Source organism: Perognathus longimembris, chromosome 6 (assembly GCF_023159225.1).
Source record: "Perognathus longimembris pacificus isolate PPM17 chromosome 6, ASM2315922v1, whole genome shotgun sequence".
Lineage (NCBI taxonomy): Eukaryota > Metazoa > Chordata > Mammalia > Rodentia > Heteromyidae > Perognathus > Perognathus longimembris.
Genome location: NC_063166.1, coordinates 64,553,289 through 64,580,184, shown reverse-complemented (window position 1 = coordinate 64,580,184; position 26,896 = coordinate 64,553,289). Strand labels below are relative to the sequence as shown.

The 26,896-nt window shown below is 49.9% G+C and overlaps 3 protein-coding genes across 12 annotated transcripts in view; all 3 read right to left on the bottom strand.

The window, feature by feature from the left end:
- The window catches only part of Ubox5 (U-box domain containing 5), a 40,090-nt gene extending 26,210 nt beyond the window's left edge, over positions 1–13,880 (bottom strand). For 4 of the 5 annotated variants that reach the window (XM_048348906.1, XM_048348901.1, XM_048348907.1 and 1 more), the window contains exon 1: positions 13,359–13,456. The gene's annotated coding sequence lies outside the window, so the exon portion shown is untranslated. Of the gene's footprint in view, positions 1–13,358; positions 13,457–13,825 lie in introns of those variants that run through there. The other variant, XM_048348903.1, reaches the window with a different exon arrangement.
- Positions 220–13,871, bottom strand: Fastkd5 (FAST kinase domains 5). Of its 2 annotated transcripts, none has more exons than XM_048348895.1 (2): positions 13,826–13,871; positions 220–2,938 (listed from the first exon to the last, which is right to left on the bottom strand). In XM_048348895.1, the coding sequence occupies exon 2, from the start codon at positions 2,899–2,901 to the stop codon at positions 481–483; it is 2,421 nt and encodes an 806-aa protein (XP_048204852.1). In that variant the 5' UTR covers positions 2,902–2,938; positions 13,826–13,871; the 3' UTR covers positions 220–480. The 2 variants fall into 2 exon arrangements, with proteins under 2 accessions (XP_048204852.1, XP_048204851.1); XM_048348894.1 differs by lacking the exon at positions 13,826–13,871 and adding an exon at positions 13,359–13,498.
- Positions 13,881–15,618: 1,738 nt separating the features above from the next.
- On the bottom strand, positions 15,619–25,639 carry Lzts3 (leucine zipper tumor suppressor family member 3). Of its 5 annotated transcripts, none has more exons than XM_048348899.1 (6): positions 25,502–25,607; positions 22,883–22,955; positions 20,675–20,837; positions 19,667–20,143; positions 18,536–19,390; positions 15,619–18,198 (listed from the first exon to the last, which is right to left on the bottom strand). In XM_048348899.1, exons 4-6 carry the CDS (start codon positions 20,123–20,125, stop codon positions 17,500–17,502), a joined length of 2,013 nt encoding a protein of 670 aa, XP_048204856.1. In that variant the 5' UTR covers positions 20,126–20,143; positions 20,675–20,837; positions 22,883–22,955; positions 25,502–25,607; the 3' UTR covers positions 15,619–17,499. The 5 variants fall into 5 exon arrangements, with proteins under 5 accessions (XP_048204856.1, XP_048204853.1, XP_048204857.1 ...); XM_048348896.1 differs by lacking the exon at positions 22,883–22,955 and adding an exon at positions 21,476–21,538; XM_048348900.1 differs by lacking the exon at positions 22,883–22,955 and adding an exon at positions 21,476–21,538 and having other exon boundaries at positions 18,599–19,390.
- Between the last annotated feature and the right edge of the window lie 1,257 nt (positions 25,640–26,896).

Here is a 26,896-nt window from a genome sequence, read left to right as displayed (position 1 = left end):
GAACAAACACACACACACATCGAACAAACGAGCAAAACACCAACAAAACCTTATCTGAAAAGTAATCAGAAGTGAAAAACCACTGGGCAAAGATAGCTCACCTACAATCTTACTCAGAAGGCTGAGATCTGAGGATCAGGGTTTGAAGCCAGCAATGACAAATTCAAGAGACTCCAAAACCAGCAAAAAGTTCAAGCACTCATTTTCACACACACACACACACACACACACACACACACACACACTCATGTACACACACCTAAAAAACAAAGCAAAAAGAACAAGAAACATTGGATGCATGGCTCAAGTAATAGAGCATCTGCAGAGCCAACATGATGCTCTCTGAGTATTGCCAACAGCAAAACATTAAAGATTTTGAAGCACTTAGAATTTTTTATTTCTGGATTAGGGATGCTCAACCTATACCTGGTAAGGTATATACCTATTGCTTTTATGAGTAGAAATGCCTCTGGGAGCACTTCAGAGAGCAGTGAACACTTTCTCATGGAGATACGCCAGCTTCTCTAAGCGAGTTCGTTTCAATAGGGGGAACCACTCCCAGTAGGGTAACTCTACCACACGATATCCAAGCCGGACCAGTTGCCGCCTCTTCATATTGTGCAATCCAAGCAGATCCCTGGAACCATAAGAATATTGGTTTCTGTTTGTCAGTTGAATGGCTAGTTTCACTAGTGGGGTCTCTATCTGGACTGGGGGACAAGGCCCAGCCACCTCCATAGTCCCCAATGTATCTGCCACATTGCAATGGGCATCCTCCATGTTTATTGCTCCTTTGTTGTCTAACTCCATGGGCTGCTGTCTAGTCTTTGACTCAATTTCCCTCTTGAAAGAACCTCGTGGTTTACCTTTTAGCAACTGATTCATCAAGTCATCTGTAAGGCTGACTCCCACAGGCTTAAGCTTTATTTTGGCTACATCATCAGTTGGTATGGCATCTCTGTTAAATGGTATTGGCTTCCTGTTAGCATCAAGCTGGACCTCCATGTCAGAGGATCGAGTATGAGGTAAAATCATATGGTGCATGATGTACTGGGGGCCACCCAACATGGTCTCAAGTAAAGAGAAAGCTTCTAGGAATTCAGGCTTTGAGGTCATATCCTTTCTTGCTAAATCCCACAGCTTTGCTGATGCCTCTTTCTGAAGGTCAGAGCTGAGACGATTGCCTCTGTAATCTGGACACTCAATACCAACTGTGCCATCAAGAGTATAAAGTTCTTTACTGAGTTCAAACTTGCTTTTCTCCTGGGCCAGCCTGACAAACCCTGGACTCAGAGCAATGTTGATAAACTCTGTTGGGAAGTACTCTGAAAACGCCAGGCCCAGCAGGCAAGTGAGCAAGTGTTCTGGATATTGGTTGAATTCAGGCATCTTTCTTTGAATCTCATTTATCAGGCTGGAATAAAATTCTTCTGTGTTGGGTGGCTTATAGTTCAGAGTTCCAAATGACCACAGAATCTTGGCAACATCTTTACTTCGACAATGTGCTACCCGAGGAGGCAAAGAGGCAGCCACTGCATTCATGACTCTTTCATCCAGGAAACGTAAGGCTGAGCAGGCAAGTGTCAGGTGCATGACACCTTGTACCCCTAGGGAAGGAATTCGCTGAGGAGCAATCTCTCCAAACTGCTTCATGAACTTTACATGATCTACGTGAGTGAAACGGAACATTTTAAGAATATGCACTAAGGCACGATTACTCAGATTCTTCATGTCAGCACAAGCCAAGTCTCCAATTTTCCGCATGACAAATTCTGACAGACTACTACTTGACTTAAAGAACCCCAAACAGATTGTGCCAACCTCCTCTAAATTGATCAAATCTATGTACTTAACAATTAGTAATTCTAGTTTTTGCATTAGGTCTTGTGGTACCTCACGACTTTCACCTATAATATAAATTAAGTGAATCAGCTGGGACAAGGATAGCTCTTTCCAGTGCAAATTAAGGTAACTAAAAAAAATATTTAAAAATCTGGGTACTCTGCGGCCCAAGTATCGCCAAAGATCAGCCACCAAGAGAAGCTGATTTAGACTCATCTTCCACACCTGATGGCAAAACCTGGTTTCATACACATCTAGAATTGGATGGGATCGAGGGATTCCTAAACCAACAAAGGCTTTCAAAATACTGATCAAGTCTTCTATATGGAAGAGCTGTATGTTCTTCACACTCAGCTGGCAGAGCAAAGCAAAGCTGGATCTTGGCAGCAAACCAGGATGCTGCTCAGCAGGCAAAGTGCTCAGCTTACAGAAATAATCAACAATGACTTCAGGCTGAAGGCTACTTTGATAAACTGTGACTTTGTGCAAAATCAGTTCACCTTCTGAAACAGACAGGGGCTGACAAGTCTCAGATCTGGTATAGCTGTGAAGCTGGTACTCAGGCCTTAGCTGCAGGAAAACCCGGATGTCTTCTAAGGAGTCAAAAACTTCTACATCCTCTTCATCAACCCTCACGGCACAGGGCGAACCTGGCTGCAATGTGCTGGCATTAGAGATAGAAGCCTTGCCGAATCCCAGGCCTCTCTGAGAAGAGGCTATACTAGCAATGTTCTTATTTTTTCTGGCAGCACAGTGGAGGCTATGGTGCTCTGGAAGGTCCTGTCCCCCTTGCCGTGTGCTGCTGCCCACACTCCAATATGCCATACTCTGGGTTGCACTGTAGGCAAAAGGACTGGAAAAAACTTTGTATTTTACAGGTTTTAACAACTTGAGAGTAGCTGTCATTCTGGTGTGAGTAATGATCTTTCTGGTAGGCAGAGCACAGTCGTCACAGGTCTGATCAGCCAGTTTCTTGTCTACATGGTGCTTGATTAGAGCTGGACAGTGAGGTGTTCCATATAAACTGCCTGGAAATCTTCGGAATACCACAAGAGCCATGGATCACAAATGACTGGGCCAGAATTGGTGCCAGATACTGAAAAAAGGGTAGATGAAGAATAAATGGCTTCCACCTATCACAATACCAAAACTTATAAGAAACAGATTCAAACTATACTGCTGTCCGCACAAAGAAGTTTAATGCTAGTGAATACTCAAACCATGAGCCACAATGTATGAACTTTTTCCTTGCATAAAGGCACAGGAGAACCCAAGCCCAGGAGTTCCCAGACTCCTGCTTGATCCAGACTTACTACTTGGTTGTAGAAAAGAAACAGTCACAGTCAGTTGCTTGCTAACACTCAAAAGGAATGAAAATGAAAGATTTCCAAAAGAAAACTAGGAAAAGAGTAAGCAATTTATTTCATCTTTTTCTTTCTTTTTGTGTGTCGGTTGTGGGGCTTGAACTCTGGGCTTGGGCACAGTCCCTGAGCTCTTCAGCTCAAGGCTAGCACTCTACCACCTGAGCCACAATGCCACTTCTGGTTTTCTGGTGCTTAACTGGAGATAAGAGTCTCACAGACTTTCCTCCCAGGCTGGCTTTGAACCATGATCCTCAGATCTCAGCCTCCTAAGTAATAGGATTACAGGTGTGAGTCACCAGCAAGCAGCTCATTTCATCTCTTTAACAGCAACAAAAATATACTTGGAGAATAAGATATTTATAAAACCTACCATACTAATTTTTCCACATATTCTTACTTTTAAAAAATGCTTATTCTCTTTCTTTCCACTTAGTTGTCAAAACCTGACAAGCAAATCCAAGGAGACCTGGGCAACCAAGGTCTCCAGACAAAGCTGTGCACAGAATTCCAAGATTTCAAAGAAACCAAAATAACTTTCTGAAAAGTCTGTCTAACTCTGCTGCCAGAGCCCACACATCCATACATAAAAACCAAGGGGAGTGTGTGTGTGTGTGTGTGTGTGCGCGCGTGCGTGTGTGTGTGTGTGTGTGTGTGTGTACTGGTCCTGGGGCTTGAACTCAGGACCTGGGCACTGTCTTTCTGTTTGTTTGTTCTTTTTTTTTTTTTAAACTGAAGGCTAGCACTCTACCACTTGAGTGACAGCTCCACTTCCAGCTGCCTTTTTTTTTTTTTTTTCCCTACTTGGAGATAAGAATCTCACAAACTTTCAGGCCCAGGTTGGCTTCAAACTGCAATCCTCAGGTCTCAGGCTTCTGAGTAGTTACAATTACAACATCCATCAGAAGCACAGGATTTTAGGGAATCCCAGTAGCTTTGTTTTGTAGCTCAGCTACACAGGCTTCTCTGAATGACACACTGAATCTTTATACACTTTGTTCTTTTGTTTTGTACTGGGGCTTGAACTAAGGGTCTCATGCTCTTGCTTAACTTTTTTACTCATGGATGGCACTCTACAACTTGAGCTACACCTCCACTTCTACCTCTTGCTGGTAATTGGAAATAAGAATCTCTTGAATTTGGCTTCAAGCCACAATCCTTAGATATCAGCCTCTTGAATAAGATTACTGGCATGAACCATGAGTGCATGGATTATGTTTGGTTCTTTATTGTGACCTACGAACCATTTTGCCCACTGAATTTCAACCCATGTATCAGGTGCCACAGACTTGGGGTCAGCAAACTACACCTCAAGGCTCAAATCTAGTCCTGTACTTAATATGTAGGTAAAGACTTACCAGAACCTAGCATAGTTTAAACTAACTTTCCTGTCATAAAAGCAGAATTAGCTGTCAAAGACTATATTTATGCAAGTATTTTACTGTCTAGCCCTGTAGAGAAAAGGTCTATGGCCTTCTGCCAAAGACCATTAGTTGGTTAGTTGGATAATTTATTTTTAAGGTACTAGGGCTAAAGTCCAAGGACTCACACATGCTAGGTCCCGAGTCCCCATTAGTTGATTTTTATGAATTCAGATAACCAACATCTGCATTCAAAAAACATTAGGAGGGGCTGGGGATGTAGCCTAGTAGCAAGAGTGCCTGCCTCGGATACACGAGGCCCTAGGTTCGATTCCCCAGCACCACGTATACAGAAAACGGCCAGAAGAGGCGCTGTGGCTCAAGTGGCAGAGTGCTAGCCTTGAGCGGGAAGAAGCCAGGGACAGTGCTCAGGCCCTGAGTCCAAGGCCCACGACTGGCCAAAAAAAAAAAAAACATTAGGAGGTGGATGCCAGTGCCTCACACCTATAATCCTAGCTACTCAGAAGGCTAAGATCTGAGGATCGTGGTTCAAAGCCAGCCTGGGCAGGAAAGTCCATGAGATTACTATCTCTAATTAACCACCAGAAAACTGGAAGTGGCACTGTGGCTCAAAGTGATAGAGCACTAGCCTGGAGTAAAAAAGCTCAGGGACAGCACCCAGGCACTGAGTTCAAACCCCATGACCAAAAAAAAAAAAAAAAGGAAAGTAGTACTAAAATGATTTTATTTTTCTTCAATATTTAGATGATACTTAAAAGATTCACATGCCTTTGGATGGGGATATAGCTCAGGAGTAGTGTGCTTAACATGCCGAGGCTCTGGGCTCAATGCCAGTGCCATAAAACCAAAACACAACAGATGTATATGCCTCAAAATAGTCACCAAAACTCTCAATTAATATTATAACACAGACATGATGGCAATACGAGAAAGTAATAGAATGTTCCAGGAAACAGAACAAGACTTTTAACAAGTCCTGCTTTGCAACCTGGGATCTAAATTTGGTCCAACATTGTTTGCAATTAAAGTATAAACTGTTCATGTCTGCAGTCTTTCAATATATCTTAGAAACTAGATACTAAGAAATAACTTTATCCAGCTGGGAATATGGCCTAGTGCCAAGAGTGCTTGCCTTGTGTACGTGAAGCCCTGGGTTCAATTCCTTAGCACCACATATATAGAAAACGGCCAGAAGTGGCACTGTGGCTCAAGTGGCAGAGTGCTAGCCTTGAGCTAAAAAGAAGCAAGGGACAGTGCTCAGGCCCTGAGTCCAAGCCTAGGACTGGCAAAAAAGAAGAAGAAGAAGAAGAAGAAGAAGAAGAAGAAGAAGAAGAAGAAGAAGAAGAAGAAGAAGAAGAAGAAGAAGAAGAAGAAGAAGAAGAAATAACTTTATCCTTCAGTTCAAGGTTTTGAATCCAGAGTCTTACACATGCTAGGTAACTTCTTTAACATTTCTCTTTACCCTCTCATCCCTCAATTTTTTTTAAATTTTTATTGTCAAGGTGATGTACAGAGGGGTTACAATAACCTATGTAAGGCAAGTGAGTATATTTCTTGTCAAATCTGTTACCTCCTCCCTCATTTTTCTCATGCTCCCTTCTCCCCAATTCCCCTTCCCCCTTCTTTTGGAGACAAGACCTCACTAATTTTGTCTAAACTAGGCTAGAAATTCCTGATCCTCTTGTTTGTGCCTCCTGAATAGGTAAGATTACAGGCATGTAACACTACACTCAAGCTAAGAATCTCCCCTTTTAGCATGCATTAGTTGTACAAGGGGAGGGGTTTCATTCTGACATTTCCACACATGTAAAAAATGTACCAAATCAACCTCACTTCCTCACTCCCTTACCCCCAACCCCCTTTCTCTAAACAATTTCAACAGCTTTCATTGTTCTATTTTCAAATATGCAAATGAATTTGACCATATTCATCCTCATTTGCCTTCTTCATTAGCTCTTGTAACTTTCACTGGTACTCCTCCCTAACAGAGGGTGTGAGCTTGACTGACAAAAGACAAAGTGTTGTACAAGACAGAAACTAAGCCAGGTATTGGTGGTTCACCCCTCTAATCCTATTTATTCAGGAGGCTGAGATCTGAGGACTGCGGTTCAAAGCCAGCCTGGGCAGGAAAGTCCTTAAGATTCCTATCTCCAATTAAGCACCAGAAAACTGGAAGTGGCACTATGACTCAAGTGGCAGAATACTAGCCTTGAGCTGAAGAGCTCAGGGACTGAGCCCAGGCCCAGAGTTCAAGCCCCATGACTTCCAAAAAAAAAAAAAAAAAAAGATAAAAACTATTAGCTGGGCATGAGTGGCAATCCTAGCTACTCAGAAGGCTGAGCTCCGAGGATAGCAGTTCAAAGCCTGCCCAGACAGGAAAGTCCATGAGACTCATATCTTCAATTAAGTACCAAAATGCTAGAAGTAGACATGTGGCTCAAGTGGTAGAGTGCCATCCTTGAGCAAAAAAGCTAAGAGATAGTGTCCAGGACCTGGGTTCAAGCCGCAGTACTGGCACTAAATAAATAAAAACTATAAGGAAACTATATTGACAGGAAAAAAGGTAGGGGGAGAAAGTATAGAGGTTGGAGACTGATAGAAGACAGAGCCTCTGGAAGGCTGAGATAAGGAAGATAGCAATTTGAGAGTGGATCATGCAGAAATATTCACAAGACCTCTTCTCAATCCACAGCTGGGTATAACTATATGTACTTGTTATATGAAGGACTGAGGTAAGGAGGATCATGGTTCCAGGCCAAGCCAGACAGAAAAGTCCGTGAGACTCTTATCTCAACAGTGGGAAGCTGGATGAAGTGGAGCATACCAATGATTCCAGCAACAACGAGAAGCCCACAGCAGGCAGAGGTGGAGTCCATGCACATGTCTGAGTGGGAAGCAAAACCTTATTCTCAAAATAGTCAGTGAAGGGCTGGGAATATGGCCTAGTGGTGAAGTGCTTGCCTTGCATACATGAAGCCCTGGGTTTGATTCCACAGTACCACATATATAGAAAAAAGCCAGAAGTCGTGCTATGACTCAAGTGGTAGAGTGCTAGGCTTGAGCAAAAAGAAGCCAAGGACAGGGCTCAGGCCCTGAGTTCAAGCCCCAGGACTGGCAAAAAAAAATAGTCAGTGAAAAACAGGGTTGGAGGTGTGGTTCAAGTGGAAGAGCACCAGGCTAGCAAGCATGAGGCCCTGAGTTCAAACTTCATTACTGGGAGAAGGGGGAAGCATAGAGTCCTGAAGTTTGTTATACAGAAGTCAAAAGATACAAAACTCAGCAATCAAGCCAGGCATCAATGGCTCACACCTGAAACCCGAGTTACTCACGAGGCTGAGATCAGAGGATTGTGGTTCGAAGCCAGCTCAGGCAGGAAAGATTCTAAGAATGTAATTTCCAATAAATTACCAAAAAGTTGGAAATGGAGCTGTGGTTCAAGTAGGAGAGCTACAGCCTAGAGGAAAAGAAGCTCAAGGACAGTGCACAGACCCTGAGTTCAAGACCCAGGACCAATTTTTTTTTAAAATGTTAGAAATCGGGCTGGGGATATGGCCTAGTGGCAAGAGTGCTTGCCTCGTATACTCTTGCCTCGTATACATGAGGCCCTGGGTTCAATTCCCCAGCACCACATATACAGAAAACAGCCAGAAGTGGCGCTGTGGCTCAAGTGGCAGAGTGCTAGCCTTGAGCAAAAAGAAGCCAGGGACAGTGCTCAGGCCCTGAGTCCAAGCCCCAGGCCTGGCCAAAAAAAAAAAAAAAAAAAAAAAAAATGTTAAAAATCAAAAAGGCAGGGGAATTGGCTGTACCTTTAGTTTTAGCTACTTGGACGCTAAGGTGGGAAAATCAAATCACTTGTGCATAGGAATTGAAGTCCAGCTCAGAAAACATAGTGACCCTCTTTAAAACAAACAAAAAAAAATAGTAACATAACTGTATTGTGTGAAAGCAACTGCTTTATTGCTATGGTGAAACTAAGAGAGAAACATTTTCTATTTAAACTTCCTTTAGGGACTGGGAATGTGGCTTAATGGTAGAGTGCTTACCTAGCATGCATGAAGCCCTAGGTTCCATCCTCAGTACCACATAAATAGAAAAAGCCAGAAGTGGTGCTGTGGCTCAAGTGGTAGAGCGCTAGCCTTAAGCAAAAGAAGCTCAGGGACAGAGCCCAGGACCTGAGTTCAAGCCCTAGTACTGGTGCAAAAATAAATAAAATACACAGATAAATGTCAAAAGAAACAGATTAAGAGATGAAAAGTACTAAGGAACAAAAATGGAGAACGAAAGAAAAAGGAACTAATAGTGTTATAAGATCTACTGGCAGGGCTGGGAATGTGGCCTAGTGGCAAGAGTGCTTGCCTCATATACATGAAGCCCTGGGTTTGATTCCCCAGCACCACATAATATAGAAAATGGCCAGAAGTGGCGCTGTGGCTCAAGTGGCAGAGTGCTAGCCTTGAGCAAAAAGAAGCCAGGAACAGTGCTCAGGCCCTGAGTCCAAGGCCCAGGACTGGCAAAAAAAAAAAAAAAAAAAAAAAAGATCTACTGGCAGTTTAAGTCATAAAAATGTGCAACTTAAAAACTAAACTTTGGGCTGGGGATATAGCCTAGTGGCAAGAGTGCCTGCCTCGGATACACGAGGCCCTAGGTTCGATTCCCCAGCACCACATATACAGAAAACGGCCAGAAGCGGCACTGTGGCTCAAGTGGCAGAGTGCTAGCCTTGAGCGGGAAGAAGCCAGGGACAGTGCTCAGGCCCTGAGTCCAAGGCCCAGGACTGGCCAAAACAAAACAAAACAAAAAAAAAAAAAAACAACTAAACTTTGGGGCTGGGAATATGGCCTAGTGGGCTGGGAATATGGCCTAGTGGCAAGAGTGCTTGCCTCCCATACATGAAACCCTAGGTTCGATTCCTCAGCACCACATATATAGAAAATGGCCAGAAGTGGCGCTGTGGCTCAAGTGGTAGAGTGCTAGCCTTGAGCAAAAAGAGGCCAGGGACAGTGCTCAGGCCCTGAGTCCAAGGCCCAGGACTGGCAAAAAAAAAAAAACACACACACACACACACAAAAAAACTAAACTTACAAAATGCATGGACTAACAAAAAACTAGCTATTCTTCAAAAAGATAATGAAATAAATGTGGGAACATTATAGTGTAAGTAGTTCCTACTGTCTACAGAATTTATAGATGTCCAGTAACAGAAATGGTGAATGACAAGGAATCTTTGAGGCATGAGGTACAAAACTGCAATTGGCAAACTGTGGCCACTTACTTTTTCACCAGGCAACTTTTTTTTTTTTTTTTTTTTGCCAGTCCTGGGCCTTGGACTCAGGGCCTGAGCACTGTCCCTGGCTTCTTCCCGCTCAAGGCTAGCACTCCGCCACTTGAGCCACAGCGCTGCTTCTGGCCATTTTCTGTATATGTGGTGCTGGGGAATCGAACCTAGGGCCTCGTGTATCCGAGGCAGGCACTCTTGCCACTAGGCTATATCCCCAGCCCTTCACCAGGCAACTTTTGGAGTTATACTAAATACCATAGCAACATATCTATTGTGATCTAAAGTATAACCACTATAGAAATTGGGTCTTGAGTACTGTGAAAAAGAAGAAGGAAAAAGAAGAAGAGAAGCAGTAGGGCATGAATGTAGGAGGAAAGGCATTGGGAAGGAGTGGAGGTAGGGTATGCTGTCCAGGTAGAGCAAGCATATCTGAGAGAAAGTTAGAACTCCTCTTTACTCAAGGACTGTAAAGAATGCACTAGCTCAGGCTGGGAATGTGGCTTAGAGGTAGAGTGCTTGCCTAGCATGCATGAAGCCCTGGGTTTGATTCCTCAGTACCACATAAATAGAAAAAGCCATAAGTGGTGCTGTGGCTCAAGTGGCAGAGTGCGAGCCTTGAGCAAAAATGAAGCTCAGGGATAGGGCCCTGAGTTCAAGCCCTAGAACTGGCCAAAAAAAAAAAAAAATGAATCCACTAGCTCAAAAGAGAGACTATGAGATGTTCTTTTAACTCCGGGTTCTTTTTTCAATAAAGACTCAAAAAACATTTGATGTCATTGCACAAAGCTCCTTTCCTTAAGTGTCCCAACTGTACCCTCCTTCTCAACTCCACCTTGAGTCCTACTATACCAGGGTATATTCTCAAAACAGAGTGGCATTTCCAGAAAGCACTGCCCAAACCACCCTGATTGATGTGACTTCATAAAAACAAAGGATTTACCTTTTTACTTTCCTGGTACAGGTCAGAGCAAGTCCAAATAACTTCATTTTAGGGCTGGGAATATGACCTAGTGGTTAAGAGTGCTTGCCTCGTATATATGAAGCCCTGGGTTCAATTCCCCAGCACTACATATATAGAAAATGGCCAGAAGTGGCGCTGTGGCTCAAGTGGCAAAGTACAAGCCTTGAGCAAAAAGAAATCAGGGACAGTGCTCAGGCCCTGAGTCCAAGGCCCAGGACTGGCAAAAAAAGATGTACTGGGCTGGGGATATAGCCTAGTGGCAAGAGTGCCTGCCTCGGATACACGAGGCCCTAGGTTCGATTCCCCAGCACCACATATACAGAAAACGGCCAGAAGCGGCGCTGTGGCTCAAGTGGCGGAGTGCTAGCCTTGAGCGGGAAGAAGCCAGGGACAGTGCTCAGGCCCTGAGTCCAAGGCCCAGGACTGGCCAAAAAAAAAAAAATGATGTACTGTACACATATATAGACATGCTGCATTGAAACTCATCTGTGCAACCACTTAACCATAATTAAAAGCTAAATTTATATAAAAAATAACTTCATTTTAAACTAATCCAGAAAGAAGACAGAGAAAGGGAGCAGGGCAGAGGTAGCCATGCTAACTGCAGATTAAGTATGTAACACCTCAGAATATACAATTTTCAGGTACCAAATCTCTTGTCTCCCCCAACTCTTTTCTCCTTCCTTCTCTTCCAGTGTTGAGAATCAAACCTAGATCCTCACACATGCTAGGCAAGATCTCTATCACTGAGTTACATACCTAGTCTCTAACTTTCTCTAGGAGCTGAAGTGTCTCACAGTAAAGACCCTTAGCTGTTATCAAGGATATTAACTGAGCTAGACCCTTCTGTTTCTACATAGGTGCAGAGCATACCAGAGAAGGATGCACTAGTATTAGGAAGGTTAAGCACATGTTTAAAATTATTTAGTCAAAGTAAGTATCATCTACAAAGCTAAGCTAAACCAAAATCAAATCTTGCAAACCATGCTGTTTTCTTTGTTCTGACTTCAGCGCTTGTAGGAAAGAAAACAGCCCATTTGATCATCTGTTAAACTTTGTCAGCATACACAGTCCTCTCCCATCCCTACAAGTCTGCTATTCTTCTATCAGTATGGTAACAGAGTATGGGTAGATATGAAGCCCCAAGATGATCCCGTTAGAGTAACTGCTTTTGAAGAGTTTCCAAAGGCCCTAGAACTGGAAAATCTCTCACATAAAAAAGTACTCCTGGGGCTCAGAATATGGCCTAGTGGCAAGAGCGCTTGCCTCCTACACATGAAGCTCTGGGTTCGATTCCCCAGCACCACATATATGGAAAATGGCCAGAAGGGGTGCTGTGGCTCAGGTGGCAGAGTGCTAGCCTTGAGCGGGAAGAAGCCAGGGACAGTGCTCAGGCCCTGAGTCCAAGGCCCAGGACTGGCCAAAAACAAAAAGTACTCCTGGCCCATGTAAATGAGAAACATGATAAAAAAAACAAACAAACAAACAGGCAGGTAAAGAGAAGTATGTACACCCACAGAGTCACAAGAGAAAATTCTCAAATAAACAGTTCACGTATCTATTACTGTTAGCCCACTAAGCACGTGGTTTTACTTGCTTTTTCAGGTATAGCATATTATGTATAGCATATTATTTCAGACAGGCCAAGGAGGAAATTCAAAATTCTTTTATATCATACTTAGTTTATTTATGTGATAAAAGGTTTTGTTGGGAACCAAAAAATGAATCACTAAATAGGGAAGAGAAAAGTTCAGTAACAAATACATAGCAGTCCTGTATAATTGCCAAAGACTTCATTTCCTTGGCTTCAGGAAACAACACAATCTCAGATTTTATTTTCATCTATTAGGCAGGAGCAAATCATAAAGGGCTTTCCCAGTGTGATCCAGAGAAGTGAGGTACAGTCCTAGCTGTGGAAAAAGAGCTGTTCTTAACGATCCACACTGTATCCAAAGGGCAGAAGACATGACTGAAGTTTGAAATACCAGTTGATGTGAAAGCACTTGGCTATAGTTCCACAGAACAAGACATTGACCAAGGTCTACAGTGAGTGAGCAATGAAGTCTCATGGGAAGACCCATGAGTGAACTGCTTTGGGGGCACCTTCACAAAGCTCCCCTGAGTCAGCAAAAAGGGCTGCTGGATTCTGCACAAGAAAAAAATATGGAGGGGTGGGGAAGAGCAATCATTTCCTATCCCTGTAAACAGGAGGGAAAGGCAACAAAGCTAGGTTTTTGCAACTGCTAAAAATAAAGGTATGTAAGCCGGCGAGAAGGCTCATGCCTGTAATCCTTGCTACTCGGGACTGAGATCTGAGGACTGTGGTTCGAAATCAACACGGGCAGAGAGGTTCCTAAGACTCTTATCTCCAATTAATCACCAGAAAGCTGGAAATGGAAATGTGGTTCACGTGGAAGAGCCACCAGCCTTGGGCGAAAAGACGAAGAGACAGCACCTAGGCCCTGAGTTCAAGCGCCAGTACAGGAACATACCCAAAAAGATTTGTAACTTTCTGTTATTTACTGAAGACTCACCTCGTCCCAAGTACTAAACTAATGACTGTAGAACACCGCCGCTCAAGGTACGACGCGCTGGAAGCTGGTAGAAAAAGACAGCATCTCAGGCCCTACCCCGGAACGGCAGGATCAGCAAGGTCCAAGGGATTCGTGTGCACAAAGGATTCAAGTTGTGATAGATGCGGGGGAAGACCTCACTACATTCTCATACAGCCCCGGGAGACACGTAGAGGGACAATCTTCGCTTAACACCGAGACAGGTTCCGGACAGGTTCTGGTCAGGTCCCGGTCAGGTCGCAGGACTCTGGGGTGGCGTGGGTGGCCGAGGCTCCCCGAGCAGCGCCGGCCGGGACGCCGTGACCAGGACCTCGGCGCACGCAAGGCCTGGACGCACTCGGAAGACTGGAGGCTCGGCCCCAGGGCCCGGCCGGTCGCCAGGAAAGGAAGCGGCCGCCGTGACCTCTTCCCCGGCCGCTGCCACTCACCTGAGCCTGGGTAAGGCGGGCGCCGCAGTACCAGGCCCCAGACCCGGCAGGTTGAGGAGACACGACCGCTCCTCCGACACCAACGGGCTCCTCAGCACCACTTCCGGTCGTCCGGCCGCTACTTCCGCCTGCTACGCGAGGGACGGGAGCCTCAGAGGCTCAGAAGACTCTGCCGCGTTTTCTAAGGACCAAGTCTACCCCAAGGCAGGAACGAAAACGCTGGGAGCTCTGCGACCTCCAGAGGGAGAAATAGTACCCTGTATGGGTCACCCTAGAGGTAACTGGGCAGCGTAGATGCAGGTTTCAATCTGGCCATCAGGGTTTTATGACTTTGGGGAGCTCACTGTAAACTCTCAAAACCTGGTTTCTCAGCTATACAGTGAAGCTTAAAATGCATTTGCAATAGAGATGCATCTATGAAGTGCTCTCGGAAGAAATAGTGATGGATAGGCCAGATTGTTTGGAAAAAGTGAATGTGATAAGGAGACCAGAATTGTGATGGGTGAGCCAGGCATCTCCCGCCCCATCCCCCATACCTGGTAGTTTGGGGGAATCCTAGAAAAGAGACTCTGCCAAACCTCCATTTAATTAGAAGAACCCAAGCCAGGTGCCAGTGCCTCATGCCTGTAATCTTAATCAAGAGGCTAAGATCTGAGGATAGGGATTTGAATTCAGCTCTGCCAGGAAAGGATTCTTCTCTCCAATTAAGTACACAGACACACACAAGTGGAGCTGTGGTACAAGTAGTAGAGTGCTGAATGCTCCCTCCAGACACCATCTTGTCAAAAGATATGTAGAGAGGGCATGACCTGGCCAAGGTGAGGGTCCAGCATTCCAACTGCTGAACACTGTGGAAGGCAGTTTGCCTGGTACCCCAGACCACTGATGCCACTGCTTGAGGGGTCTCTCCATAGGTCAGACCAGTTGCTGATTACAAGTCTGTCTCTGCTAGCAGTGGCAGGAGACAACCAAAAGCCATCCCCAGGAGACGAGCCATGATTATTACTTCTAAAGCTGTGAGACAGTCCTACTACTCTTTGCCAAATACTCAATTTCCCAGTCTCCCTTGAAGTAGGAGGAGCATATAACTCAGTTCTGACCAACAAGACTAAAAGGGAGGATTGTGGGAAAACTCTGACTTGCCTGATGAAGTGGTGCAGACCAGTTCCTTCACAAGGTGGCAGCCACCTTGTGGTAAGGAGGGGAAAGAAACTAGGATGGGAGAGCAAGTCTTTCTAGGTCCACAATGGACCAACCTCTTTGACACCCACACCCAGACTTTTTCCCCAACGTGAAGAAAAATAAACCATTAAGATACTGTAAGTCAGGTTGTGTTTCCTACAGCAAAACACATTCTTGATTGGGTGGCTTTGAAGACGGAAGCAATTCTGGAAAAGGACAACTCACTGCTATGCACCACACGTACAAGATCCATTTTCTTACTAATTGTAAACCCATTCTGTCCTTCTACACCTTCTGCCCTCAACAATATGCCAGTTACTGTAAAGTAGCTTAGATAACTTCAGGCTGCATCTAGTCTTGCAAAAGGGAAATTTCCACTGGGTAGAAACATAGAACAGTGATTCACCATGTATGCATGTGCATGCACGTGAGCGTGTGCAAGCACACACAACTGAGGGGACGTGCACAGGAGCCTTGGCATGGGCCAGCCTCCTGGTACGGCCCAGTAAGCAACTCTGGTCTCACCCCTGGGAAATGTTTACTCCAGCTTTGCCCTCTCCGCTGCTAGGCCTCACCTCCCACACCTGCAAAGACACAACCAGGCCACAGAATGCCATTCAAGAGGCTTTCTCCATTTTATTTCTTTGGGAAAGGAAAACGAAAAGTCTTTCCATCACATATGGTAGATATATATATTCTATATATTTATTTATATATAATTTATTTTGTGGTTGGACATCCCAAAGCTGAGTCTGTTCCTATTTTTATTTAGTTTTCCTACTAATGCCTTCTTTTCTCCCAGCCCCGTGGCCCAGGCCCAGGTTCTGGGGCAGGTGCAATGAGGAGTGGGATAGAATAGGCAGTGGTTGCCAGGATAGCCTCCCATCCAGCTCAGAAACCTGATGAGGACCACCCAGAAGGGGCTGTGCAGAGGGCTGGAGGCCACGAAAGCGGCACTCCTGTTTTTGTGGGGGTTGCACAGCTCATTAAACAGTCACCAGTCATGGGAGGAGGCTGGTCAGGGGCTGGGGGACTTGCTCACAGTAGTTGCCAACTCTCTCCACTCTGCCCCCCCAAGCTCAATCTTGGGGGTGGAAGAGAGAGTGAAAAAGAGAAATACAAGGACTGAGGGCCAAGCCTCCTCCAATTTTTATTGCTGGTGAATTAGAATTTACTTTCTTAGAAGGGAAATTAGAATTTCCCTTCCTGTCTTGGGGAGATAGACTCTGAGAAGGACCCCAGAGAAGGAAGTGACATTGGCTGTCCCGACCCCTACTGATGGCCATGCCAGGCCTCCCTGGGCAAATGCTGAGCCAAATCAGAGCCTGGCAAGGAACCAAGAGGTCAGTGTTCCTCTCAGGTCAGCCTTGTTCTTCAGGGGCAATCACATCAAACCATCCCTGGCTCCCCAAAAGCAAGGGCCTCGGGCTCAGACTTGGGCCGGTAGAGCTGGGAAGTGGGCAGTGCACCAAAGGTCAAGCAGAATTCCTACTAGAAGAAAGGTGAGACTTGGAGGAAAAGGCAGCCTGGGAAGATGATGTTCTGAGCGTGAAAGCAGGAGGCTGGGGGAAGTGAGTGAAGGAAGACACAGGAAGACATCACAGACACTCATCTGACCTCAGAAACTGGGCAAAGGTAGTGCCTGAGAGGCAGGTTGCACTTAATAGCTGTTTGAGCTGGACAGTGGCCCTGGGTGTGGGGTTAGCCAAGCAGTAGGGGGGGCTATTGCCCTGCGGAATTCTGGCCAGAAGGGTAAGGGTAGAGCTAAGAAGGCTCCTCCTTTCCATAAGAACAGGAGAGCAGATCTGTCCTGGGCACTGAGCTTCCAGCCCCAGCCCTTCCCTCCCCTAACACACACACACAGACATACACTCAGGACCAGGCCAGGCTCTGATGCCTGAGCCCAAGAGACCTTGGGGGGAGGGGCTGGGCAGGTAGCCCTCTCAACCACAGTCAGGCCATCTGCTCCCTCTTGTCCTGCCAATCTGCCCCGGGGAGGGGAAAAACAACCACATGAAGGAGAGAGACTGGGAGCCCAGGATCTGTCAGCATCGGCAGACCCGTGCAGGCCCCCTCAGGCTGCACAGCCTAGGAGCACAGAAACTGGACATAAGGTGGCCAACAGCAGCATCCCAGACCCCCCAGAAGGGCTGGGGCATATCCTGGCACTGCAGGCCTGCCGCCTCCATCTCCAACAAGGGGCTTCCCAGAAAGGGAGCACACTCCCTGCTGCCTGGGTCCTCAAACCCATGCACTCTGATTCCCCCATGCCCTCCTTGGAAGGAGGGTCCACGTGGCTGCCCATGAGGGCAGTGCTAAAGCTGGGGGTGGGGTAGGGAGGCGCCTGGTCACAGCTGCTTTGAGAACCTCTTTGGTCTGGGGATATGGGGGATGTGGGGGACATGGGGAAGGGAAATGGAGGGAAGGGGATACTAGGACCTCTGGCCTTCTGACAGGGGATGTGTCAGAAGGCCATGTGCCTAGGTGAAGGATCAGATTTCTGTGGACTCGATGCGCTCAAGCCGGGAGGGGGTCCAGGCCTTCTTCTCCTCGCCATGCTGGGGGGTAGGTGTGCTTGCACCCCCTGAGGCTCCACGCTCCCGCAGCCGCCGCTCCAGCTGCTGGTTGCGCTGGTACATCTCCACGTAACTCAGCTGTAACTGCTTTTGGTACTCGATCACCTTCTCCTTCTCCTCCAGCCACACCCGGCGCTCCTCTGCAAAGCTGGCACCCTGGCGCTCCCGGGCCCTCCGCTCAGCTGCCAGCTCGGCCTGCAGCCGCCCCACCTCCCTCCGCAGGGCCCGTGTCCCATTCTCCCCACCAGCATCTACCTCCCCATCCACAGAACCTAAGGAAGCAGCAGCTGTCACCCCAGCCTGCCGACGCATCTTGGCCTCATCGCTCTCACAAGTGGCCAGTGCTTCTTGAGGCTCAGCCAGGTCTACGGGGGTCAGCGCCGGTTTGAGGCAGGCAGTGGGTAGCTCTCCTTCACTCAGCTCCAGGCTAGCCTGTTTGCTGCCGAAGGAGTCCCTCAGGCTGAGCAGCTGCTCCTCCTTCTCCCTCAGTGAGGCCCGGCCTTCTCGCAGCTGCGAGCGGAGCCCCACGATCTCACTCAGCTTCTGTGACACATCAGCCTGCGAGTCCTTCAGCTGCTGCTTCAGGAGGGAAATCTCACCAGCCTTCTGACACACCTGGAGAGAGAAAGGCAGGGAGAGAAACCAGGGTAAAGACAAAGCTCTGCACAACCCCCAATCCAGCTTGAGCACCAGAGGCACCCAGCTGCCTTGCCAGGCTCAGTCCACTTTAGACAGACAGGGATGACACACCAGGCAACCTGCGGGACTCGGGACGGACATGGCTGATCTCACAGAATCAGGGATAGCGTCCATCCTCACAGATACTCTGAACTGGTTTGGGTCCCTTACTCCTTTTACTTCTCCTTGTTATAGTTCTGGACTACTGCTATGGGATTTTCTGAAGGAACAGAAGGAAGGGGAGATGGAGAAGGCCCAACCCCCCAGCCCGCACCTCCCACTTAGTTTCCTCCATCCGGGGTAAGAAGTCGGCCTGCTCCTTCTGACAGGCGGCCACCTTGTCCTCTAGCTCTTCCCGTTGCCGCATCAGCCGGGCCGCCTCCTCCTGCAACTGCTTCTTGTCCTGCTGCAGCCGCAGCACTTGCAACTGTAGGCCCTGCTGGGCCCGCTGGGCACGGCGGGCCACCTGCTGCAGCTTCCCACTGCAGCCCTGTCGCAGCTCAGCCAGCTCACGCTCCCACGCCTTCTGCCGCTCTTCTAGCACTTGGGCCACGGCAGCCTCACTCTGCTCCAGGCTGCGCCGAAGAGCTGCCACTTCCTGCTCCTTCTCCCACAGCCTCTCCTCCAGCTCCTGGATCAGTGCACTGGGTGAGGGTGGTGAGCAGGCTGCAAATGGTAGGCCTCCACCTCCACCCTCCCCCGACCCCAGGTGGCCTGACCGCCCCATGGATGATGATGACCCACTCTTGCTGGAGGCCCGCCCACTGTCAGAGGTGCCCAGGTCCTGGTAGCCTGACCCCCCACCGCTGCTGCCACTACCATAGCTGGCAGTGCCAATGCGGTTGATGTGGCTGGTAGAAGCACTGAGGGGGGCCAGGTGCTGGCTGTAGTTGGAACTATAGGTGGGCAGGCTTGTGAGTGAGTTCCGGCCTGAGTCTGAGAGACCGCCTCCACTCCCACCCGCTGGGGTCATGGTCCGAGACTTGTCCAGTCCTCCCTTGAGGCCACCTGGGGCCTGTCGTCCCTCAGTGGTCCCATTGGTCTGCGGGGGGCACAAGTTCTGCATGGAATGGAAATTCTTGGGTACAACAGGCTTGAAGGCTGATGGCCGAACTAGTGGTTCTGAGCACTGCATAAAAGAGAGCGGGGAGTAGACATCAGAAGAAGAACTTAGTTTGGCCCTAGCTTCTTCCCTTTGGTCTTGTCCAAGTATCACCTTCCACTCCTACTAGATCTCCACCCAGAGGCTCCTCATGTCTGTCTTTACTTCAGCTCTCCCCTAAGCCAGGTCTCTCTGCCTTGGATCCAACAGCAACACTTAGGGCCCCACTCCTCAGCTCCCCAGCCCAGTCGCCACGAAGACCCACCTTACCTCCTCTCTGACTCCCAGACCCTGGTGACTGACCTGGTCTAGCTTGCCAGAGGTGGCTAGGAGCTTGGGTGGGTGGTTAGGCTCACGATACTGTGGCGGGGCCTTGTCACTGCCGCCGCTGCTGCTGCTGCCACCGCTGCTGCCCACCACATTGCCGCAGACATCTGTGTGATCACTGCCCCGCAGCTCGCCATTGAGGTAGAGGGAGTTGGCGAGAACTTTGTCTTCTGAGGGGTAGCGGCTGGGCCTCTCCCTGCTGGCCCCACCACCACTGCCTCGGGGGCCAGGAAAACTGCCCTGGCTGCCCCCACCCCCTGTGCGGGTGCCCACGCTCTTCATGGGGAACTCCTGGGCATGGGCCACCCCACTGCCCACACTGCCCATGGCCAGGCGGGGATCTGGAGGGCCAAGTTCTGAAGGCCGTGGGGCAAAGGCCAGGAGGGGATCCCGTCCTGGGTCAGCTCGCACAGGCAGTGTCTCCAGCTTCGCCATGACTAAGCCAGGGGGGCACTGTGGGCACAGGTGGGAAAGCAGAGAGATCAGATTCCATTCCCAGTGCCAACTCACCCCCAGGCATTCAGCCCCGGCCGCACCCTGTCCTTCACAGTGTCCCCTTTTCTACAATGGTACAAGAGCCCACAGGCCTCCAAGGTGAGGGAATAGTGTGGAGAGTGGTAATGGGAGTTACCTGAGGCTTCTCCAGGGCGCCAAGCACAAATCCTCCAGGCTGGGCTCGGCTTAGTATGCCACTCCTCAACCCCACCCCCATCCACCATAAGCCTCTCTGATTCAGTGACCCTCTCTGTTGCTAATTCCCAGAATTTAGGGGCTCTTTAGATCCAGGCCCCTATATTCTAACGTCGGAGATGGGGTGGGAAAGAGGGCTGTATATGAATCAAAAGGAAAACCTCAGAAGTTAAAGGGGAGACATAAGAACCCTATCCAAATTTTGAGGGTGGTTCCTTCCCAGCCTCCTAACCTAAGGGGTTCCAGTCAAGGGCAGGGATGGGAGCTCACTACCGGCGCAGGCTTCTCTCTTGCCTTTCCAAGGGGGTGGGGGGCCGACGGGTCCTCAAGCCTGGGACCCTCGGAGGCCCGGTCTGCAGGGGCCAAGGGGCTCACTCTCGCAGTCGGGGCTCGGCCCGAACCAGCGGCGCGACTTCGGACGAGCTGACCGAGTCATCCTGGACGGCAGTTTTCTCCCCTGTGAAATGGGAGGAAAGAAGAATCCACCTCGCCCAGCGGCCGCGCGCCCGGAGGCGGCGATCGAGGGCGGGAACCCGGGTCTCCGGGTAGGGTGGGCGGAACTGCGGCTGTGGCGCGCGCGCCGCGCCGGGGGGTCTCGGGTGGGCGCAGCCGTGGGCTTGCGGACCGACGCATCGAGGCCGCGGTGCGCAGCCAGGCGACAAGAGAGCCCTCTCGGAAGTCTTCCCAACTGGGCTGCAGGGGGCCAGCCCGAGAGCGGACCCACCCCCCCAACCTCGGGGTCCGTACCGCGCAGAGGTTCCCCGCCCCCGGCTGGCAGAGGCCCCGGGCCGGGACGCAGCGCCGCCCGCAGCGGGAGCCGCCCTCCCCGCAAGCGGTTCCCACAGGTGGGCGGGGCCTCCGCCCCCACCACCAGCGCCCAGAGGATCCGGCTCCTGCCCCACCATGCCAAGAATGCACGGCCACCAGGAAGACTTCCTGGATTACCCCCCCCCCCCCCCCCCGTTCCCTGTGGACCTTGACCCAGCTCAGTTCAAGGTGAAGTCCCCAGAGTCAGCTCTGTTGGGTGTGTGATCCACCCACCCCCCCTTCTCCCAAAGCCGGCCTGCAGAAGGGGGGAGCTGGGCCTCAAGTTACCTGGGCTTCCAGAAGCCCCACTTCCTGGTTCTTTAGTTTCAGCTCCTCACCTGTCTCAGAAACCTGCATAATACAGCAGATGGGGGGGAGGGGGGCACTAGACAGTGCCACTTGCTGTCTAGATGCTCGGATACATGTGTTAGAAACGAGAGGGGTCACCCTTCAGAACTCTAGCACCTAATCCCAGCAGAAACCAGGAAGGGAGCCCCCCCTTCTCTAAGGTGAGGGGGCCCTGGTGGCATTCCCGCAAGTGCTCTGAACTACATTCATGCCAGTTATAATGCTGTGTCCTTCCTATCAGACTCCAGACCAAGGGAGCTTGCCCTTCAGTGTGTTCTGAGTAGTAACAGCCCTAGATGGTGGGAAAGTTTACCACTAGGTTGATCTACTGCCCTTGTAGAATTCTGTTCTCTCAGCTTTGTTCTCAAAGGTGTGGAGAAGGCAAAAAACTGCTACCCTCCTCCCTAGGGCCAGTCCAGTCCCACATGTAAGCTGGAATGAGGCTGGGGCATGACAGGCATCTATGACACAACTGAAGTGCAGCGTGGACAGGTATACCACCCTGAGAGAGCTGTCTCATTAAATTTTGTGCTCCAGGCCTCTCTTGCCACTCCCTAGATCCTGCTCTGCCTCCACCAGCAAGCACAGTCCTAACTGCTTGCTACCTTTAGACTTTGAAACTTCTTCCTACCCTAAACATGCCCCCTTTCTCTTACCATCCCTGAGTGTTTCCTCAGGGATACACAAAGAGGTAGAGCGGCTGGGACTAGGAGGATGGAAGGTGAATGAACTGAGGTCTGGAACCAGTGGGAAGGCCTAGGCAGAGTTTGGGAAAGGGGAACTGGCAAAACCTCATACAGCCAGGGTTCTAGTGGAGAGGACTTGGTAGGAGTCTGGGCTGGGGTGCCAGGATGGTGTGTCACCCTTAACATGACAGGGGAAGCTTGCTTGGGGAGAAACAGGTGCTTTTGAGAAGAGCAAAAATACCTCTCACGCACTGGGTGGAGAGACTGGAAGTCAGCATCCAAGGGTGGTGTGGGTGGGCCCAGCACTGAGCTAGGGTGGCAGAGCCCCAGAAGTTTAGGAGGCAGTGTGGGAGCAGGAAAAGGGCCAGAAGAAGCTGATCTAGAAGGGGAGGGCTTCAAGAATGTGGGTGTGGGCTGGGAATGTGGCTTAGAGGTAGTGTGATTGTCTAGCATGCATTGAAGCCCTGGGTTCGACTCCTCAGTACCCCATAAACAGAAAAAGCTGGAAGTGGCACTGTGGCTCAAGTGGTAGAGTGCTAGCCTTGAGGAAAAAAAAAATCTCAGGGCAATGCCTAGGCCCTGAGTTCAAGCCCCAGGACTGGAAAAAATAAAAAATTTAAAAAATCATTAAAAAAAAAAAAAAAAGAATGTGAGGGCATACCTGTAGTCGAAACTATTCAGGAAGCCCAGGAGTTCAATGCACTCTGGTCTGGGCAACATAGTAAGAGTCTTATCTTAAAAAAAAAAATAAAAAAAGAAAGAAAGAAAAGAAAAAGTGGCAGTAGCTCTCAGTGTTAAAAAGAGCATTGAAGGGTATGTCCTGGATTTGGCAGCTGAAGACATCATTGGTGTCTACGTCAGAATGGCTTCAGAAAAGTGGTGCAAAGTAAAAGCAGACCACAGGGGTAGAAGGGTGCAAAGAAAAGAGATGACAGAGTTCCCTGCTAAAATAGGCCAGAGAATGCTGTCACTTACGGAGGTTTGGAATCCAAGGGCCTTAACATTTTTTAAAATTAAATATGGCAGAAACTTGAGAATGCTGATATGCCAAAAACAAGGATTATTTATTCCTAGGCAGATCTAGGCAGGGACCTACCAAGGGGGATGTACCAGAGGCTTAGGTGTGAGCAGAAAGGAACTTCAGAAACGATCTTGGTTATGAATGATGGGGATAATGTTTGGGGAGATGCTTTGTAAACCATAAAGTGCAATGCAAACAGACTGCACCACCTACTCTTAAGATCTAGAAAAGAATTGGGCCATAGGTTGGAGGCTGGTCTTATGCCCTCTGCCCCACTATTTCCACACAGTCTTGCATGAAAACAAGGTCCCAGGGCATTGACTGGAGCCTCACTTCTTTGTGCTTTACCTAGAAATTTACTCCCTGGAGCCTTGCTCCCAAAGAGCTTCTTGCTTTAATTCTAACATATGGTCAACCCTTTGTAAACATGCCCTATCTTTTGCCTCTTCCAAGCTTGGGCTGCTACAACTTTTCCTCAATAACTGTGGCACAGGGCTGGAAGGACAAGAGGAAGATACATTTACCTGCCAAGTGGGAACTGAGCAGAAAGGAAGGGTTGAAGTTCCTCTATGGGCCTAGATCCTGAAGTGATCCAGCCACATGGCATCACACTGTGATAGCCTATTGCCTGATTATCCTTGCTCCATCAACCCTCAGTGCTGATGACATTACACACAGTATTTAGCCACCACGAGAGCCAAATGGAGTCCCCTGGGAGTGGGTAGTTACACATGCAGGTCCCTCCAACCACAGTGACCACTCAGCCTAGGAACACTTGGGATCTCAGGCACCAAGCCCACCCCATTCCACCTCTTGAAGATCTCAGCAGGGCCCCTGCCAAAACCCTTGCCGGGAGTTCCTCACTGGCCTTCGCCACTCCCTCCCCTAGGTGCTGCCAGGGACACTTTCTAAAGGGCAAAGCCAATTTTGTCCCTACTCTAGCCAAATCTTTCCATGAGCAGGGTAAAGAGCAGGGATATAGTTCTGGTGGTGTCAGTTCTAAGTGTAAATCACAGTTCAAATGACTAGGAGTGTAACCTTATGCAGGTTATTTCACCTCAGATTCTCACACCTACCTTGCAGGAATTTTAAGAAGTAAAAGTATTATGGGTAAAATGTCTGGTATTTCTCTTGCCCCTGCCCCCCATCCCTAGAAGCAAAGAGAGCTTGCAGCGGAGGCCCCACAGCTTGTCCTGGTGCCTATCCTATATCTGTCTCTCCTGATCTGAGCCTCTCTCTTCCACACACAATCTCTTCTCAGCTTTCTGCCCATCCTAAATCCTTCTGGCACCAGTCCAAATGCTGCCTCTCAGGATAGCATCCTGAGACCCTAGGGGTCTTGGAGCACTATGCTCAGGATATCCTAGGGTTATTTCACTGAGGCCTCCCCAAGGCTGGCCTGTGGGTACTCCTGGGGAGTGGATGCTATCTTAGGGGTCTTTGGGCCCTAACATCAAGAAAATTCAGGGCAAATGCACATGGGAATGTTGGGAACAAGGCAAATAGGCAATGGATCCAGACAGGGGAATCAGGAAGGGCTTCCAGGTAGAAGGACTGAAGGAAAGGGATTCAGGGGGCACTATTGGGCTTTTTGGGGTGCAGAGATCTCCAGAACTTCTTGGTTGGGAAGTATGAGGGAAGGTCCATCTTTCCTTGGAGGTATGAGCACGGAAGGGGATGGGACCTTATCCTCCCTCCTCCATCCCAGTTCTGATGAAGCGGGTTTTCAGGCTGAGGGGGCCGACAGCGCACCCCCCCCTCATCCCAGCACACACATACACGTATATACATACATACACACAGACACGCGCGCACACACGCGCGAGCCTCAGCTGTGGGGGGGGGTAGGGGAGGAGGAGGGCTCGCCTGTTCACCATCAGCCCACAGAGCAGAGCGCCAATAGAGAGAGACCCCGGCTACAAGCCATTAGAGGAGGTGCCAGGGGGTCTCCAAGGTGGGGGAAATCCCGCCCGCATCTGCTTGGGCTCCCTGACAACGCGCGTGGCCCCGGGGGGCGGGGCGCGAAGGGAAGAGGTGACATAATCCGGGCCGCACCCCCTCCGGCCGCCACCTCCCCCTGGCCCGGCGAAGCATCCATGACATCATCAGCCTCGTCTCCTTTCCCCTCCCCCCGGGACCCTAGCAGCGGGACGCGCCCCCTCCCCAGCACCGGGTTCAGCCAGACGCGCCGCGCAGTGCAGCGGACACGGAGGCGGGTCGGAGCCGGGAGGGGCGCCGCGGTGGGCCAGCCCCACTTACTCGCTGTCTCGGGGGTCCAGCGCAGGGTCTCCGACGCGGACGCCACCGGCCCGGCTCGCTGGCGCAGTCCGAAGCCCGCCCGGCGGGGCGCGCGGCGCGGGCCCGGCTCCGCTCTGCGCCCCTCCCGCTCCCCGCCCGGGTCCCGCCCACCAGCGGCTGCGGCAAACGCGGGCCCGCCCTCAGGCCACGCCCCCCGGAGCCGCCAATCCCCGCGCCGGGGCGGGGCTCCTTAACCCCGCAGCTGCTGCTCGCGGGTTGGCACTCCGGACCCCCCTCGGTCTCGCCCGCTCCCAGGCGCCAAAATTCCGCCGAGTTCCTCCGCTCCCCGCCTTTTCTCGCCCTACCAAACGCTTGGGGCTCAAGCCCCGAACATCTTTGTTTTAGGCAATGGGGAATGAGCGCTTCTGGCTTGAGGTCCCCGAGTCAGCACCGAGCCCCGTTCTCCGGGACGTGCTCTTCAGGTGGAAGCCTTGGGGACCCTGAGAACCTGCACGGTGCGCTTGAAAGGAGCTGGTGCCGGCGAACCGGATCCATCTCCAGTAGGAAAGATCCGTCGGCGCGCGAGGATCCCTGGCATGCTTGTAGGAGGCGTCGAGGGCCAAAACTCCGCAAACGGAGCTGATTTGAAACTTGCTGCTCCCGACGGCTGCCAGGGAGGTGCGACGGGGAAATAAGACACTTGATACTCCAGAAGGATTTGCGTGCGTTCATTCTGTGCGGATTGCCTGGTGCTAGGCCAGGAGGCAGCCCCCGCGTGGCACCCCAGAGTGAGAGGAAGCAAGGTGGGGGGGGGCTCATTCTTCACCCACAGCCTGGCACGCGCCTGCCGCAGTTACTGCGAGCGGGGGGGGGGGGGGGGTGGAGGGCGTGCCCAGAGGCTCGGGAAGACCGACCCGGGGGAAGTGGCAGGCCTTGTACTATGGCCTTCACCTCCTTTAGGGTGGGGAAACAAACCCCGCAGACGGATCTGCGTCGGTAAAAAGCCTGGATGCACCGGCCCCATCCTAAAGACTGCGGCACCTTCACTCTGGCTAAGATTTTAATTCATTCTCCCTGCTGTGATCGCTGATGTACTTTTTATGTGTTACTGTTTTCTGAAGTTCTTCACATTTGCTTTTTTTTTTCTTTTTTTTTTTATTAATTGGACATAATTTTTTTTTTTTTTTTTTTTTTTTTTTGGCCAGTCCTGGGGCTTGGTCTCAGGGCCTGAGCACTGTCCCTGGCTTCTTCCTGCTCAAGGCTAGCACTCTGCCACTTGAGCCACAGCGCCACTTCTGGCCATTTTCTGTATATGTGGTGCTGGGGAATCGAACCCAGGGCCTCATGTATACGAGGCAAGCACTCTTGCCACTAGGCCATATCCCCAGCCCTGGACATAAATTTTTTTACAAGGTG

Bases quoted from the DNA above. Each gene is read 5' to 3' on its own strand.
- Lzts3 (XM_048348897.1), bottom strand. From the start codon at position 20,125: ATGGCGAAGCTGGAGACACTGCCTGTGCGAGCTGACCCAGGACGGGAT. The intron at 19,391-19,666 runs GTCAGTCACCAG...TCTTTTATGCAG, and splicing joins CCTCTGGCAAGCTAGACCAG to TGCTCAGAACCACTAGTTCG. The intron at 18,199-18,535 runs GTGCGGGCTGGG...TTCTCTCTCCAG, and splicing joins TGGAGGAAACTAAGTGGGAG to GTGTGTCAGAAGGCTGGTGA.
- Fastkd5 (XM_048348895.1), bottom strand. From the start codon at position 2,901: ATGGCTCTTGTGGTATTCCGAAGATTTCCAGGCAGTTTATATGGAACA.